At 37.1% G+C, this 19,015-nt stretch overlaps 1 protein-coding gene across 2 annotated transcripts in view; it reads right to left on the bottom strand.

Moving 5' to 3' along the window:
* The window catches only part of ATP7A (ATPase copper transporting alpha), a gene marked incomplete at both ends in the record, with an annotated part of 114,605 nt that extends 102,841 nt beyond the window's left edge, over positions 1-11,764 (bottom strand). The window contains one exon of one of the 2 annotated variants that reach the window (XM_084258486.1): positions 11,630-11,764. In XM_084258486.1, the coding sequence (XP_084114612.1) occupies positions 11,630-11,749 (120 nt within the window). The remainder of the gene's footprint in view (positions 1-11,629) is intronic. The other variant, XM_084258485.1, reaches the window with a different exon arrangement.
* Positions 11,765-19,015: the final 7,251 nt, after the last annotated feature.

Here is a 19,015-nt window from a genome sequence, read left to right as displayed (position 1 = left end):
TATAAGTGGAGAGGGTACAGCAAGAGATGCTAGACTCAAGCTGACCCTACCTTCACTTAGAGGGTGACTGAAGGAAACCTCTTCCCCTCCCAAAAGGTCCTTTTCTTTATACACAATTGAGTGTATAAAGTGTATAACTAGTGGAAAAACAGCAAATGCCAAAAAAGGTGAAACCTATGACAGAGTGAACAAGAAAGGTAAATCTCCAGAATGTGTTCTTAATGACACATAAACAAGTCTAGTGGACACTTAATTTAAAATAACTAATCTGAAGAAAATCAACAAAGTTCATCAAATTTACTCCAATACAGAATGAAACAGTGGTGAAATAAGAAAGGAAACAGAGGCACAGAAGGAGTTCTTCACCAAATAGATTAATACAATAGAAAATAACAAGGGCCTCCCCAGTGGCGCAGCGGTTGAGCGCTGGGTTGCGAAGCTGCCCGCGGCCGGTTCGATCCCCGGCTGCTCCCCGGCCACTGGAGGAGGGTCCCGCATGGCGCGCAGACCTCTCCTGCCGCCCGCTGCTCCCCTCAGCAGTGTACTTCGGTCCTTCTGCCTGCTCTGCTCCCCGCTCTGGCTCTGGTGAATTCTCTCACCCTCCCGCGCTTCTGACTGTACCCAGTGCATGTATAAACAAAACAAACAAACAAACCAGCAAACAAATAAATAAAGCATGCCTCTATAAAAAAAAAAAAAAAAAAGAAAATAACAAGCAAATGTTACTAATGAAAAACTGAATGAAACAAAAAGTTCTATTGAAAGCTTAACAGGCAGGCTCAATCTTGCAGAAGAAAGAATTAGTGAAAGTGATGGTAAAATTCCAGTAATGACTCAACTAGAAGAGGAGAGAGAAATAAAAATGAGGAAAAATGAAGAAACTCTATGAGAACAATCAAATTCCACTAGAAGAGGAAACCTAAGGATATTGGGTATACCAGAAGGTGAAGAGAGAGAAAAAGGGGTTGTGAGCCTTTTCAAAGAAATAATAGCTCAGAATTCCCCAAATTTAAGGCAAGAACTGGCCACAGAAGTCTAAGAAGTTGATAAAACATCCAAATTTCTGAAAGTAGAAAGACCTGCACCAGGATGCATTATTAAATTTTCAAAAGACATTGATAAAACAAAAATATTAAAAGCTGCTGATGGGGTAGAGGGGAGAAATATGTAGCATACAAAGCTATCATCCCCAATCAAGCTATCATCAGAAACTCTATAGGCTAAGAGAAGGTGGAATGATGTATTCTGATTCTAAAAGATAAAAACACCAGACAAGAATACACTACTCTGCAAAATTGTATTTCAAACATGATGGAGAAATAAAGGATTTCCCCAATAAACAAAAATTAAAAGTGTACCACCACTATATCTGCCCTACAAGAAATGGTAAAGGAGCGCTACATGAAAATATAACAAAAGATTACAAAACCTTGAGCAAGGTGATAAACTGTACTATAACATTAGAAACATCAGCAAGAATAAAATGAGACAACAATGATACAGCAATAAAAGAGAGGAAAGATTAGAATTTGTTTAGTCAAATGATGACAAACACCAACATACACAGACTACTTTAGTTACAGAAAGTTTGATACAACCCTCATGTAACCACAAAACAAAAATATGTAGCAGAGACACTGAGAACAATGAAGAAACTGACAACTACCAGGGAAAATCATCCAAATGAAAAGGCAAATAAAAACACATGGAAACATTAAAAACAGAAAGATAAAATAACCAGAAAACAAAAAATAGAATGGCAGTAATTAAGCCCCATATATAATCACCCTAAGTGTGAATGCTTCAAATTCACCAATTAAAAGAAAAAATGCCAGGTTGAGAAAGAAAGCATGATCCATCTATCCATCTATGTTAAGCACATGAGAGTATCACATCAGATCCAAAAACAAAGAAATAGTGGAGCAAAACATCTCAAGCCAATAACACAGAAAAAAAATAAAAGCAGGAATTTATATTCTCATATCTGAAAAGTTAGACTTTCAGCCAAAAAAAAAAAAAAGTAAGTATTGACAAAAGTGGGTACTATGTAAAGATTAAGGGGATACTCCATCAAGAATATTTAATATTTACTTACCCTACACAGGTACACTTATATATACAAAACAACTATGAACATATCTAAAGTAAGACATTTACAGCAATACAATGATAGCATGGAATCTCAGTATATCACTTACATCAGACCTTCCAGACAAAAACTAAGCAAAGAAATAATGGACTTAAATGAAGTAATGGATCAGAGGAACTTGCCAGACGAATACAGAGTTTTCGTCCCAAAAGAAAAGAAAACACACTCTTCTCAAGTGGATACAAGGATAGATCACATGCTGAAACATAAAATAGTCTAAATAAATATATAAAGATTGAAATCATACCAAGCATCTTTTCTGTCCACAGTGGTATAAAGCTAGAAATCAACCCCCCAAAGAAATCGAACAAATTGCAAACATGGACACCAATCAGAATGCTTCGAAATAACACTTGGGTTAAGGAAGAAATCCAAGGGCAAATAAAAATTTTTCTAGAGACCAACGAAAATGAAGAGATAAGCTACCAGATCCTATACAATGCAGCAAAAGCAATTATAAGACAGAAGATAATTGTAATACAAGCCCATATTAGGAAGCCAGAAAAGTCCCAACAAACACCTTTGTATTTCATGTATAGCAACCCGAAAAGGAGGAAAAAAACAAGACCCAGAGTCAGTAGAAGGAAGGGTAAAACAGACTAGCACAGAAATAAATGAAATAGAAACAAAATTATGATACAAAAAAATCATTAAATTCAAGAGGTAGTTCTTTGTAAGGATAAATGATAAACCCTTTGCCAGGCTGTGGGGAAAAGTTAGAAAACCATAAAAAAAATAGAAATAAAAGAGACAAAGTTACAAAAGATAAAGAAATACGAAGAATCATAAGAGACTGCTACAGACAGGTACATGCAAACAAATTGGACTACCAAATAGAAACTGAGAAGTTTTAGAATCATACAACCTTCCAAGAAGTAACCAGGATAGAATTGCTAGAACAGACAAATCACAAGCACAGAAATGGACAAAGTAATCAAAATTCTCCCTAACAACAAAATGGCCCAGACTATATTGCTTCACTAGTGAATTCTATCCAACATTCAAAGAAGATGTAATACCCATTCTTCTCAAACTCTTCAAAAACATAAACTGAAGAGGATCAACATTCGCAAACACATTTTACCACGCCAATCTTACTCTGATCCCAAAACCAGACAAGGACAGGACAAAAAAAAAAAAAAACATACATCTGATTATTCTGATGAGTGTAGATGGAAAGATCTTCAACAAAATATTGACAAATTGAATCCAGCAATATATTAACAGAATCACCCATTTGTGACCAAGTGGGACTGATCCTAGGGATGCAAGGATGGTTCAATACATACACCAGTCAATCCATGCCCACAGAAAAAAAGACAAAAATTGCAGGATTATATCAATAGATGCTGGACAAGCATTTGACAAAATTCAACATCCATTTTGAATAACAACTCTCAGTAAGTTGGGAATGGAAGTACTATATCTCACCATAATAAAGGCCACATATCACAAACCCATGGTTATCATCACACTCAATCGTGAAAAACTGAAACTATTTCCTCTAAAATCAGGAACAAGAAAAGATGTTCATTCTCACCACTATTGTTCAACAGAGTAGCAGAAGTATTAGCCAGAGCAGTTAGGCAACTAAGAGGTATAAAATGAATTGAAATTGAGAATTAAAAAATATAATTATCACTATTTGCAGATGACATAAGATACATAGGAAATCCAAATGACTCTACTAAAAACTACTAGAAATACATTTCATCGGCTGGCCAGTTCTGTTCCCCACTCTGGCTCTGGTGAATTCTCTCACCCTCCCATGCTTCTGACTGTACTCAGTGCTTGTATAAATAAATAAATAAAATCTTTTAAAAAAAACTACTAGAAATACAAATAGTAAGCAAGAGAGTAAAATACAAGATCCATAACTCAGTATACAAAAATCTGTTGTATTTCTACATGCAAGTAATCAAATAGAGGAAACAGAATTAGAAAACAATCTCCTGGAGTCTGTGTAAAAGGAACACTTTTACACTGCTGGTGGGAATGTAAAATGGTCCAGCCACTAATACAGTTGTGTGGATGATCCTTCAAACACTAAAAATGGATGTACCATATGACCCAGCAATTCTACTCCTAGAAAGGACACAAAAAAAACTAATTCAAAGGGAAACCTGCACTACTATGTTTATCACAGCACTATTTGCAATAACCAGTGTAAGTAAAAAACCTAAATGCCCCAAACAGATGACTAGATCAAGAAAATGTGGCATATATACATAATGAAATACTACTCAGTGATTAAAAAGATAAACTCATGCCATTTGTGGCAATATGGATGGAGCTGGAAGGGATTATGCTCAGTGAAATAAGTCCAAAGGAAAAAGAAAAGTATCAGATGGTCTCACTTGTAGGGGGACTACAAGGAAACCAAAGTACCAGGAAAAAGACAAAACTTGTAGGCAAAACACAGATCTGAGGCATACAGTGAGAGGGGATAAATAGGGGTCAAAACAGGGGAGTGAAAAGCACAAGGGACTATGGTGATGGTTACGGGTGCTATGGGGGTGGGAGAATTATGGTGACTACTCATGAGGGGAGAAATTGTACAATAAAAAGAATAATGATATAAGAAAAGAAACATTCCCCCAAAAAAACATATTTATAATCTCACCCAAAAGGATGAAATACCTGGGAGTAAATTTAACGAAGGAGGTAAAGGACCTATATACACTGAAAAGTGTAAGACACTGTCAGGACACAAAATCAACACACAAAAATCAGTAGCCTTCCTATATGTAAACAATCAATCTGAAGAAGAAACTAAGAAAACCATCCCATCTACAATTGAAACAAAATAATCAAATATCTAGGAATAAATTTAACCAAGGAGGTGAGTGACTGACACAAAGAAAATTATAAAATATTGGGGCCTCCCTGGTGGTGCAAGGGGTTAAGCACCGCACTATGAAGTAATCTGCTGCCTCTGTAGCATGAATTCAATTCCCGGCCGCCCAGGGAGCAACCCACATGGCAAAGCAGATCTCGCCTGTCTTGCCTGCTGCTCCCCTCAGTGGTGTGTTTCAAGCAGTCTGCCTGTTCTGTTCCCCACTCTGTCTCTGGTGAATCCTCTTACCCCCCGCATCTCTGGCCTGTACCCAAGCTCCTGTATACATAAATAAATCTTAAAAAAAAAAAGAAAATTACAAAACATTGTTAAAAGAAATAGCAGAAGTCACAAAGAAATGCTCACTGACTGCTCATGGCTTGGAAGAATTAACATTATTAAAATGGCCATCCTACCCAAAGGAATTTACAGTTTCATTGTTATTCAAACAAAATTTCAATGACATTCTTCAAAGAAATAGAACAAACATTGATTGAATTCATATGTAACCACAAAAAAACCTCAAAAAGCCAAAGCTCTCCTGACTAAGAAGGAGAATGAAGGTATCAAATTCCCAGACTTCAAACTATATTACAAAGCCATAATAATTAACAAAGTATGATACTACAACAAAAACAAACCAATCAATGTAATTGAATAGAAAGCCTTCACACCATGCGCAAAAATCAACTCAAAATAGATAAAAGAATTGAACATAGACCTGAAACTATAAAATATATAGAAGAAAATATAGGCAAAACACTACATGCCAGACATCTCAATAACATCTTTAAACACTCATCCCCCAAAGCAAAGAAAGTGAAGGAAAAGATAAATAGCTGGGACTACATCAAACTAAAAAGCTTCTGCACAGCAAAAGAATCATTAACCAAAACAAAGAGACACCCTACTGATTGGGAAAAAAAAAATTTGCACTCCATACAACTGATAAGGGACTGATCACAAAGATCTACAAAGAACTGACACCACTCAACAAAAACGAAGTAAACAATACAATCAAGAAATGGGCAGAAGACAATGGTGAAAAGCTGAAAGCATTTCCATTAAGATCTGGAACAAGACAAGGATGTCCACTCTCACCACTGCTTTTCAGTATGATACTGGAAGTCCTAGCCAGAGCAATAAGACAAGAGAAAGACATATAAGGAATCCAAACAGGAAAGGAAGAAGTCAAATAATCACTATTAGCAGATGATATGATAATATACATAGAGAACCCCAAAAACTCCAAAGAAAAACTAATTAAACTAATCAATCAGTTTAGTAAAGTGGCAGGATACAAAATCAATGCGCAAAAATCAGTAGCCTTCCTATACACAAACAATAAATCTGAAGAAGAAGAAATCAAGAAAATCGTCCCTTTTATTAATAAAACAAAAAAAAATCAAATACTTGGGAATAAATATAACAAAAGAGGTAAAGGACCTATACAAAGAAAACTATAAAACACTGTTAAAAGAAATAGAAGATGCAAATAAATGGAAAGACATCCCCTGCTCACGGATTGGAAGAATTAACATTATTAAAATGGCCATCCTACCGAAAGCAATATACAGATTCAATGCTATTCCAATAAAAAATTCAATGACATTCTTCAAAGAAATAGAACAAATATTGATGAAATTCATATGGAGCCACCAAAAACCCCGAATAGCCAAAACTCTCCTGAAAAAAAAAGAAGGGAATGGAGGTATCATACTTCCAGAATTCAAACTATACTACAAAGCCATAATAATCAAAACTGTATGGTACTGGAACAAGAACAAACACACGGACAAATGGAACCAAATAGAAAATCCAGAAATAAACCCACAGATTTACAATCAACTAATCTTTGACAAAGGAGCAAAGAATATGCAATGGATCATAGAAAGTTTGTTCAATAAATGGTGCTGGGAAAACTGGGTTGCTACATGCAAAAGAATGAAGCTTGACTACTACCTCAAACCATGAACAAAAACCAACTCAAAATGGATTAAAGAACTAGACATAAGATCTGAAACCATAAAATATATAGAAGGAAATATAGGCAAAACACTACAGGACATGCACCTCAAAGACATCTTTACAGACACATCACCCAAAGCAGTGATAGTGAAGGCAAAGATAAACAGCTGGGACTACATCAAATTAAAGAGCTTCTGCACAGCAAAAGAGACAATAACCAAAACAAAGAGAAACCCCACCAACTGGGAGAACATTTTTTCACACAACACTAATGATAAAGGACTGATCACAAAAATCTACAAAGAGCTGATGCAACTCAACAAAAACAAAGTAAATAATCCAGTCAAAAAATGGGTAGAAGAACTAAAAGAAACTTCTTCAAAGAGGAAATGCAAATGGCCAAGAGGAATATGAAAAAATGTCCAAAGTCACATGCAGTCAGGGAAATGCAAATCAAAACTACCATGAGATACCATCTTACACCTGTAAGAATGGCACATATTAAAAAAACTAGCAACAACAAATGTTGGCAAGGATGTGGAGAAAAATGAACTCTCCTGCACTGCTGGTGGGAGTGCAAAATGGTCCAACCACTATGGAAAGCTGTGTGGAGATTTCCTGACCTAATAAACATAGAGCTTCCATATGATCCAGCAATTCCCCTCCTAGGTATTTATCCAAAGGACACAGAAACATTAATTCAAAAGGGCACCTGCACCCCTATGTTTATAGCAGCACTATTTCCAATAGCTAAGCTTTGGAAACAACCCAAATGCCCAAAAATAGATGACTGGATCAAGAAGATGTGGTACATATACACAATGGAATATTACTCAGCAATCAAAAAAAATAAACTCATGCAATTTGCAACATGGATGGAGCTGGAAAGGATCATGCCCAGCGAAGTAAGCCAGAAGAAACAGAAAATATCAGATGATCTCACTCATAGCAGGAATTTAGAAAACCTAAATAAGGGACCAGGAAAAAGACTAATTATAATAAAGAAAAAATCAGTATCAACAAGCAACCATAAACCAGAGACACACTAATGGGGAGGAGGGGAGGAGAGGAGGGTTAGGGCTGAAATAAGGGGGGGGGTATTTTACAGGGAATATAACCAAAATGAAAATGCATACATTGTGCAAAAATGAAAAATGATGTAAGAATTATATAAAATAAAATAAAAAGGAGCAAAACTAAAAAAATAATAAAAATATAAAAAAATTAAAAATGGGCAGAAGAGTTAAAAAAGCACTTCTCCAAAAAGTAAACACAAATGGCCAACAGGTACATGAAAAGATGCTCAACAGCACCTGTAATCAGGGAAATACAAATCAAAACCACAATGAGATACCACCTTATACCAATGAGAATGGCTCATATTAAAAACAAAAAACAAAACAGGAAACAACAAATGTTGTCCAGTGTGTGGAGAAAAAGGAACCCTCTTACACTGTTGGTGGGAATGTAGACTGGTCCAGTCCCTTATGGAAAACAGTGTGGAGGTTTCTCAAAGACAAAAATGGACCTGCCATACAACCCAGCAATCCCACTCCTAGGTATCTCTCCCAAAAATACAAAAACACTATTTCAAACAGAAACCTGCACTCCCATGCTTATAACAGCACTATTTAAAATAGCCAGGATATGTAACAACCTAAGTGTCCCAAAATAGACAGGTGTATCGAGAAGATGTGGTATATATATACACAATGGAATACTGTGGAGGATTCACCAGAGGATTCATTCACCAGAGACTCAGCAATTAAAAAATAGAAAGTCATGCCATTTGTAGAAACATGGATGCAGATGGAAGGGATTATATTAAGTGCAGCCAGCCAAAAGGAGAAAGAGAAATACTTATACAATACAAATATCTCACTTATTTGTGAAATAGAGAAACCAAACAAAAGGTCAGACAGCCTCCCCTGATAGCGCAGCGGTTGAGCCCTGGGCTGCGAAGCTGCCCACAGCCTCTGCAGTGCTGGTTCGATCCCCGGCCCCCAGCGAGGGTCCCACATGGTGTGCAGACCTCTCCTGCCGTGCCCGCTGCTCCCCTCAGCATACTGTCAGTCTGCCTGTTCTGTTCCCGCTCTGGCTCTGGTGTATTCTCTCACCCTCCCGTGCTTCTGACTGTACCCAGTGCTTGTATAAATAAATAAATCTTAAAAAAATAAAATAAAATAAAACCAACCCTTGAAAGTTAACCATAGATCTGAGGCATCAAGGAAGGGAGGGGGAGAAAAAAAGGAGGGGTGATAACAAAAAGGTAAATAACATAATGGACTAGGTAAATAACACCATGGAGGAGGACTACGGTGCTTTGGTGGTGGGAGAGCCAGGGTAACCACACATGAGGGGAAAAACCCTGTACTGTCAAAATATTAACAAGGATGTAAAACAATTAAGTAAATAAGTAAATACATAAATAAGGGATAGGAAGAAGAGGAACAGTAAATATTCTAAAAAAAAAAAAAAAAGAAGAAGAATCAAGTAATATCACTATACTACAACCCCTCCAATCAGAACAAGTTTTCTTGGCACTCATATTTTTTTAAAGATTTATTTATTTATGCATACAATAGCTGAGGTACAGGCCACAGATGTGGGCGGTGAGAGGATTCACCAGAGACAGATTGGGAAACAGAACAGGCAAATTGACAGAAGTACACCGCTGAGGGGAGCAGTGGGCGAGACAGGAGAGGTCTGCTGCACCATGTGGGTTGCTGCTCCCTGGCCAGCCGGGAATTGAATTCATGCTGAAGAGGCTGCAGATTGCTTCATAATGCAGTGCTTAATCCCTTGCGCCACCAGGGAGGCCTGGCACTCATATTTTTAAAAGTAAAATTTAATAGAATTGTTGCTGAAACTGCTTTCATACTAAAGAAAGTAATATGGAACACTTTTTCATTTTCAAAGTATTTTTCATAATCACACACACAAAAAAGTGGAAACATTCCAAACACCTCTCAATGAGTAAATGTGTAAACAAACTGTAGTACATTCACACAATGGAATATTCCTCAGCAAAAAAAAAAAAGTAGTGATATAAGCAACAACATCAGTGGATCTCAAATGCATTATTCTAAGTAAAAAAAGTCAGACTCAAAAGGGTATTTGGTATATATACCATATGATTCCATTCATATGGCAGTTTTTATAAAGTAAAACTTATACAAGAAATAGTAAATCAGTGCTTATAAGGGGCTAAAAGTCAGGGTGTTAAGGATGACTTCAAAGTACTATTATCAGATTGAGCAAAAATATAGAATACCCGGGGCTTCTCTGGTAGCACAAGGGGTTAAGCACCAAACTATGAAGCAATCCAAAGCCTCTGCAGCACAAGTTCGATCCCCGGCCCACCAGGGAGCAACCCACATGGCAAAGCAGACCTCTCCTATCTCGCTTGCTGCTCCCCTCAGCAGTGTATTTCAGTTAGTTTGCCTGTTCTGTTCCCCACTGTCTCTGGTGAATCCTCTCACCCGCTGTTTCTCAGGCCTATGCCCCAGCTCTTGTATGCATAAATAAATAAATCTTTAAAAAATACAGAATACCCAGTTAAATTTAGATTTTACATAAACAACAAGTAGTCATCAGTGTAAGTATATCTCATGCAAAACCATCTGTGATTTCCAGGGTCACCACTGTTAGACTTAACAGTGTACTTGTTAGAATTTACTGCGTATTTGTTAGAAATATAAATAATCAAGCCCCAGGCAGACCCACTAAAATAGAAATCCTACAGAGGGAGCCTAGCAATTCATGTTTTAACAAGCATTCCAAATGATTACCATGCTATGGTTTGAGACTCACTGCTCACTCTGCCAGGCACTAGCAAAAAAGAACCATAAAAACCTAATATAAAGAGAAGGAGGGCACATGAGACTAATAAAAAAAATTCACCAACTTCAAATATTAACTGAACAGCTGAAGGATATTCTCTGAGAAGGGAATACAGCAGCAATTCTCAACTGGGGGCAATTTGGTAATGTCTGAAGAAATTTTGGGTTGTTACAACCAGGTAGAGGTCAGAGATGCTGCTAAACATCCTATAAAGCACACAACAGTCACCCACAGCAAAGAAATATCTAGCCCAAAATGTCAATAGAGCTGAGGTTGAGAAACCTGGACTATAGTATAAAGACTAATTAGTATAATTATAGTATAAATACATATTTATCTTAGCCTTTAAAATCAAAAACATTTTTATGAACATGGAAATAAAAATAATATATTTACAAAAACCATTTATAATTAAAGTTCATTGTAGAAAACTTAGAATATACCGAATCTTCACTAATATTCTGTGACAAACTATATCATATATGTGTTAAGATGGTCTAAAAGTCAATTTTATTTTTGCAAATGAAAATTGAAGTAAATGTAGTGGTGAACATACTATATAGTATATACAGATGTTGAATTATAATGTTGTATACCTCAAACTGAATATTCCATCTTCAGATATTTTGAAATAGAAAATATATATATATATATATATTTCTTTTTACAAAAAGAAGTGAATGGACAAAAGAAAACACATTTAGCTTCAGGGTTTGAAGCATGATAGTCTTTGTTGACAAGTATGTCAGTTATATCTACTTCTCTGTGTTAAAAGTACTTTCCTAGAATTCTAGTCAACACTTGACTTCATTAATTTCCAAAGAATAACTTACTTTAATGTGATGTACTCCATTCAGTTTTCCAATCTGCTGCTCAATGGTCCAAACACAGGAACTACATGTCATTCCCTCAACAGATATAGTGACAGAATTCACAACCATACTTGAATCCATTTTTATATCTTCTTTACATTCCTATTAGAAATAATAAAATCATTAATTTCAGTGATGAAAATAATCCTTCCTCAACTTTCCCCCCACCTACCCAGTTGAAAATATACTACTGACAAAATATGGTGAGGACTCTTTTTCTCTCACTTCACTTTACTCTTTTTCTCTCACCTCACATCAGGGACTTTCCTTCAGTTATTCTCTTGGTATGGGACCTTGTTCTTCCAGATATCTTAGCTAACCTCTCCTCTCTTTCAAGTATTTACTCATATCTAACCTTAATGAGTCCTATACCGACCATCTTGTTTAAATGTTCACCCCACATTCCTTCCATAAACACATATAGATTCCCTTACCTCTGCTCTATTTTTTCTGGCTTTTCATAAAACTTATCACCCTCTAGTATATTCCACAATTTACTTGTTTACTGCTTTATATCTTCCTGTGGTAGTTTAAAACATAGTCACAAATTTGGTAATGTCTGAAGAAATTTTGGATTGTCACAACCAGGTAGAGGTCAGGGATGCTGCTGACCTCCTTTCTTTAAAAGGTAGAATGTAACTCCTTTCCCTTGGAGTGCGACCTGGACTTAATGACATACTTTGAACAAATAGAATAAGGAGTAAGTGGGGAGTGGGTTCCTTGGTGCAGGGGTTAAGTCTCAGAGCCTCCCCGGTGGCGCAGCGGTAGAGCGCTGGGTTGCGAAGCTGCCCGCGGCCTCTGCGGCACCGGTTCAATCCCCGGCTGCTCCCCGGCCACCAGAGGAGGGTCCCACATGGCGCGCAGACCTCTCCTGCCTCCCGCTGCTCCCCTCAGCAGTGTACTTCGGTCCTTCTGCCTGCTCTGCTCCCCGCTCTGGCTCTGGTGAATTCTCTCACCCTCCCGCGCTTCTGACTGTACCCAGTGCATGTATAAACAAAACAAACAAGCAAACAAATAAAGAAAGAAAAACATGCCTCTATTAAAAAAAAAAAGTCTCAGAGCTAATCAAGCTATTGCCAGCAACTGCAGCTTGAGTTCGATTCTGGCCAGGGAGCTAACCCACATGACACAGCAGACCTCTCCTGTCTTGCCCACTTCTCCCCTCAGCAGTGCATTCCAATCAATCCATCTGTTCTGCTCCCCACTCTGTCTCTGGTGAATCCTCTCACCCCCTTACCCCCACACCTCTGGTCTACACCTCAGCTCTCATATGCATAAATAAATCTTTTTATATATAATTTATTTTTATGTATATCTTTTTAAATTCATTTTTTACATCACTGTTCATTTTTAAACAATATTTGCTTCCCGCCCCCCACCTCAGGTGTAGTACCCATAGAATTTCCTTCACCAACGCACCGATGCACCATCACCACAGTCCCCTGTGCTCCTCCCTCCCTCCCTCTGATCCCTCTCCCTCCTCCTCCCCTGCAAGATGTTTATTGCAGCACTATGTATAATAGATAAAACCTGGAAACAACCCAAATGCCCAAAAATAAAGGACTGGATCAAGATGTGGTGCATATACACAATGGAATACTATTCAGCAATCAAAAAGATAAACTCATGCTATTTGCAGCAACATGGATGGAGCTAGAAGGAATTATGTTTAGTGAAATAAGTCAGAAGGAAAAAGAAAAATATCAGATGGTTTCACTTATAGGAGGAATATAGGGGAACCAAATATCAGTGCAAAAAATTAATAACAATGCAAACACAACAAAGATATTTATGTCTTTTACATCATTGTGTATTCCCCATAAAATTCCCACCACCAATTCACCCATGAGCCACCACCATAGTCTCTAGTGTCTTGTGCTTTTCTCTCCCCAGTTTTGATCCCTTTTCTTCCCACTACCTAATAAATAAAATAAATCCTTTTTTAAAAAGAATGAGTAAGTGGCAAGATATGACGTCCAAGACTAAGTCTTAAAAGGCGGGGGGAGGGTGTCCTGGGGGGGGGCAGAGCATGGGGAGGGGTGGCAGCAAGAGAGGCATTGAGGTTTCCTCCTAATCCTCTCTCTTGAATCACCATATCTGGGGAAAGCCACCTTTCATGTCATAAGGACATTCAAGAATAAGGAGAGGTTCATGTGGAGAGGAACTGAAGCCTCCTATCAAAAACTACAGAAGACTTGAAGCCTCCTGCCAATAGCCAGGTTCAGTGAACCATCTTGAACATTGACTCATCAAACTTACTCAGTTCCTTAGATACTTGCAGCCCTGACTGATAGATTTATACAACCTTATGAAAGATTCTGAGCCAGAAACACCAAGTTAAACTGCTCCTAAATTCCTGATGCACAGAAACTGCAATAGAGTGTTTGCATTTTTAAACCACAATATTTTGGGCAATTTGTTTCACTGCAATAATGAATACACTTCCCACTAGAATGAAAATTCCTTAAAGACAAAAATCTTTTTTTCACTGATATTAGTTTGAACCACATAAAACTGGTATTTTTGTATATCAAAATGGTCAAAGATTGTCAATTTTATGTACAGCAATTTAATGTATCCCATGGAAATAGTAGTTTCCCTAGTAAAGGGAACTGAGTGGCTAGAAGATAAGGGTTGGTAAAAATTTTCAGCGCATAACCTTTTGGACCATTTTTATTAAGATATATTCGGTATAAATCACTGTGCAACGTGGTGCTTTAACACATTTACATACAGCAATATGATGATCAGCATAGCATAGTGTTAGCTAACACCTCCATCACATTATATAATTATTTCATTTTTATGTTAAAAACAATTAAGACCTGGGGCCTCCCCGGTGGCACAGTGGTTGAGCACTGGGTTGCGAAGCTGCCCGCAGCCTCTGCAGCATGGGTTCAATCCCCAGCCGCCGGGCGAGAATCCCACATGGCGCGCAGACCTCTCCTGCCTGGCCACTGCTCCCCTCAGCAGTGTATTACATCAGTCTGCCTGTTCTCTTCTCAGCTCTGGCTCTGGTGAATTCTCTCACCCTCCTGCGCTTCTGACTGTACCCAGTGCTTGTATAAATAAATAAATAAATCTTTTTAAAAATCCATTTAAAAAAAAAAAAAAACTAAGACCTAATCCCTTTTGTACCTTTTGAGTTTTATACTGAGACTGTATCATCTAATCAAACACAGACACAAAGATACACACACATGTGGCAGACCTGAAATATTAGAAAACAATGATAATATGGACAGAAATTTGATCTTATTTGGATTGTACAGGGAGATAAGCCTTAAATTTTGTCAAGAGTGTTGTTAAAGTTTTATAACTGGTAGGAGACTAGAAACAGAATATATAGCTTCCAAAACAGTAGAGAATAAAAGGAAATAAATAAAAATTAAATGATTCCAATACACGGCAAGGAAGATGCATGAAAAAAATATTTTAAAAAATGAAAATGAATTTCTATAAAACCTTTACATTTAGAAGTTACTATGAAAAATGATTATAATAAAAGCAGTACCAACATTGGGCTCAAGAAATTATCCAGTAAAAAATCCCAATGGTATTCTTCAAAATGGTATAAAGATTACTGAAATTCATATTCACAAAAATACCTGAATAGCCAAGGCTCTCCGACTAAAAAATGGGTATTGATTTTATAAACCCACAACTTTACTGAACTGGTTTATTGTCTTAATAGTTTTTCTATGGATGTTTTAGTGTCATCTATGTATATTATCATGTCATCTGCTAATAATGACAGCTTTACTTCTTTCCAATTTGGATTCCTTATGTAGCTTTCTCTTGATTAGCTGGGATAAGGGCTTCCAATACTATGTTGAATAGTAGTGGTGAGAGTGGACATCCTTATCTTGTACTGGATCTCAGTGGAAAGACTTTCAGTTTTTCACCATTGAGGATGATACTAGCAGCGGGCTAGCCATAATGGCTTTTATTGAGATATGTTCCATTTATCTCCAGTTTTGAAGGGTTTTCATCATAAATGGATGTTGAATTTTATCAAATGCTTTCTCAGCATCTATTGATATGATCATATGGTTTTTATCTTTCTTTTTGTTGATGTGGTGAATTACGTTGATTGTTTTTCAGAGGTTGAACCATCCTTGTGCCCCTGGTCTAAATCCCCACCTGGTCATGATAGACAATTTTTTAATGCATTGTTGGATTCAGTTTGCAAAGATTTTATATAGGATTTTAGCATTGGTCTATGTTTTTCTTTTTTGTGTGTCTTTAGTTTTGGTATTAGAGTGATGTTGGCCTCATAAGATGTATTTGGAAGCATTTCTTCTCTCAATTTTTTGAAAGAGTCTTTGCAGGACAGGCATTACTTCATCTTTGAAAGTTTGGTACAATTAACTTATGAAAGCATATGGCTGGACTTTTGTTTTTTGGGAGACTTTTGATTACTGTTTCAATTTCCTTGTTTGTGATTGTTTTGTTCAAGTTTTCTATTTCTTCCCTATTCAATCTTCAATGATTGTGTAATTCTAAGAACTTGTCCATCTTATAGGTTGTTGATTCACTTATTATCCTCTGGATTTCTGCAGTGTCTGTTGTAACTTCTCTTTCCTTTTAAATTTGATCTATTGGAGTTTTCTCCCTCTTTGTGAGCCTAAGTAGAGTTTTGTTTTTTTTTTAATTTTTTTTAAAAGAACCAGCTTTTGGATTTTTTTATCTTTTTTATTTCTATTTCACTTATTTATGTTCTAATTTTTTATTACTTCTTCTTCTACTGGCTTTTGGGTTTTTTCATTCTTCTTTTTCCAGTTCCTCAAGAGATGAGACTAGGTTATTTCTTTGGGCTCTTCCTCCTTTTTTGATGTGAGCCTGAATTGCTATATAAGCCCTCTGACTACTGCTTTTGCTGTGCCCCATATGTTCTGGAAGGCGATGTCCTCATTATCGTTTACCTCAAGATACTTTTTTATTTCTTCTTTGATTTCCTCATTGACCCAGTGGTCTTTCAGTGGTATGTTGCTCAGTCTCCACATATTAGTCGATTTCTAGTCTGTTACCTTTATGGTCAGAGAAGGTATATGGTATGATTTCAATCTCCATGAGTTTGTGATATTTGTCTTTTGACCCAGTATAATCAGTCCTGGAGAATGATCCATGTGTACTTGAGAAAAACATGTATTCAGCTTTTGGGAGTGGGGGATGCAGTGCCCTATAAGTGTTTATTAAAACCATGTGGTAGGGCCTCCCCAGTGGCGCAGCGGTTGAGCGCTGGGTTGCGAAGCTGCCCGCGGCCTCTGCGGCGCCGGTTCGATCCCCGGCTGCTCCCCGGCCACCGGAGGAGGGTCCCACATGGTGCGCAGACCTCTCCTGCTGCCCACTGCTCCCCTCAGCAGTGTACTTCGGTCCTTCTGCCTGCTCTGCTCCCTGCTCTGGTGAATTCTCTCACCCTCCTGAGCTTCTGACTGTACCCAGTGCTTGTATAAACAAAACAAACAAACAAATAAATAAATAAATAAACATGCCTCTATTAAAAAAAAAAAATCCTTTAAAACCATGTGGTAGAGTTGTTTGTTTAGGACAACTGTGTCCTTATTTATTTTCTGTCTCATTAATCTATCAGTTGGTGAGAGTGGGGTGCTGAAGTCTCCAACCACAAATGTATTTAGTCCAATGTCTTCATATTTGATAGTAATTGTCATGTATTTTAGTGTGCCTTCATTTGGTAATTACTGATTACTGATATATGAAAGTGTGCTGTCATTTTGTCCATAGTTTTGTGGTTCTGTTTAATTCCTTGTTCAGTACTTTGTGTTCATTCCTCTCTTTGGTTTAAATTCTAAAGCTTCTTTTAATATTTCTGGGAGGTGGTTGCAAACTCCCTAAGATTCTGTTTGTCTGAGAAGGCCCTTATTTCTCCCTCATATGTGAAGGAGTGCTTTGCAGGATAGACTACTCTGGCTAACAACTTTTATGTTGGAGTATTTTGAATATATCACTCCATTCTCTTCTTACCCATAGTGTTTCTTCAGATGTGTTAGCCTGATGTGTTAGCCTAATAGGAGTTCCTTTATAGGCTATCTATTCTTTCTTCCTCCTCAGCTTTATATTTTGTTTTGTTTTGGGTTTTTTTTGGTCTTGAACTCTTGAAATTTTAATACTATAGGCCTTGCCGTAGGTCTCCTTTCATTTAGGTAGCTTGGTGTTCTTTCAGCTTCTTGAATTTATACGTGCAGTTCCTTCTTCAAGTTTGGGAAGTTTTCTTCCATTAATTATTTAAATAATTTCTCAGTTCCCTTCTCTCTTCTCCTTCTGGGATATCCATGATTCTTATTTTTCCTTTCTTCTTCTCAGATAATTCTCCAACTGTTTCTTCATTTTTTTTCTCTCTTTGTATTTCTCTTTTTCTATCTTGATTATTTTCCTATTTGTGTCTTCCAGTTTACTGATTTAGTCTTCCATTTGGTCTATTCTACTACCATGTCTTTCTCCAGAATTTTTCATCTCCTCCATTGATCTTTATACATCCTGCAGTTCCGTTACTTTATTGAAAGCTTCAATTTTGATCTTCTGTTCATTGACTGTGTTTCTCATAGCATTCATTTACATTTGTGTTTTCATGCATATTTCTGAACTGTTATAAGTTTTCTTTGCTTTGTTCCATTTATTTGATTTTCTTTATTATAGCCATTTTGAATTCTGTATGATAGGAAAAGTTTTTCCATGACTTTGTGGTTGGGTTCCAGAGATTGATTTTCTCTCTGTGTGATATGACTACCCCTGAGGACTTGCTTGGCCATTTGTATTTCTCTTTCTCCCCATTGTTTGCTTTTGGGTTTGGTCTGCTGTAGTTGGGGCTACTGTTGTGTGTGGCTCCTTCACTCCCACTATTCTGGGCATTTACTGGGTGGTGGGCACAGCAGCTCAGGTCTCATGGGGTGTGGGATGGTCAGCACTATCTTTTAAACAGCTTTATTGAAATAATTTATATACCACATAATTCACACATTTAATGTGTAGAATTCGGTAACTTAGTATATTTGCAGATAAGCACAACCATCACCACAGTTTATTTTAGAACATTTTCTCAACCTCAAAAAAAAAAAAACAAGGTCTAAACCTTTGGCTATTACCCTCCCACCTAAAAGCCTTCCCCTCCCCAATGCTAAGTAACCACTAATCTACCTTCCACCTTTATAGATTTTCCTTTCCTGGACATTTCATATGAATAGAATTTTATAATATATGGTATTTTGTGACTGGCATTTTTCACTTAATATATTTTCAAAATTCATCCAAGCTGTAGTTTGTATCAGTTATTTATTCCTTTGTATGTCTGTGTGTTTATAACACTGCTTATCCATTTGTCAGTTGATG

This window comes from Talpa europaea, assembly GCF_964194135.1.
Source record: "Talpa europaea genome assembly, chromosome: X".
Classification (NCBI taxonomy): domain Eukaryota; kingdom Metazoa; phylum Chordata; class Mammalia; order Eulipotyphla; family Talpidae; genus Talpa; species Talpa europaea.
Note: the sequence above shows the minus strand (reverse complement) of the source record. Positions and strands in the feature narration are given on the sequence as shown.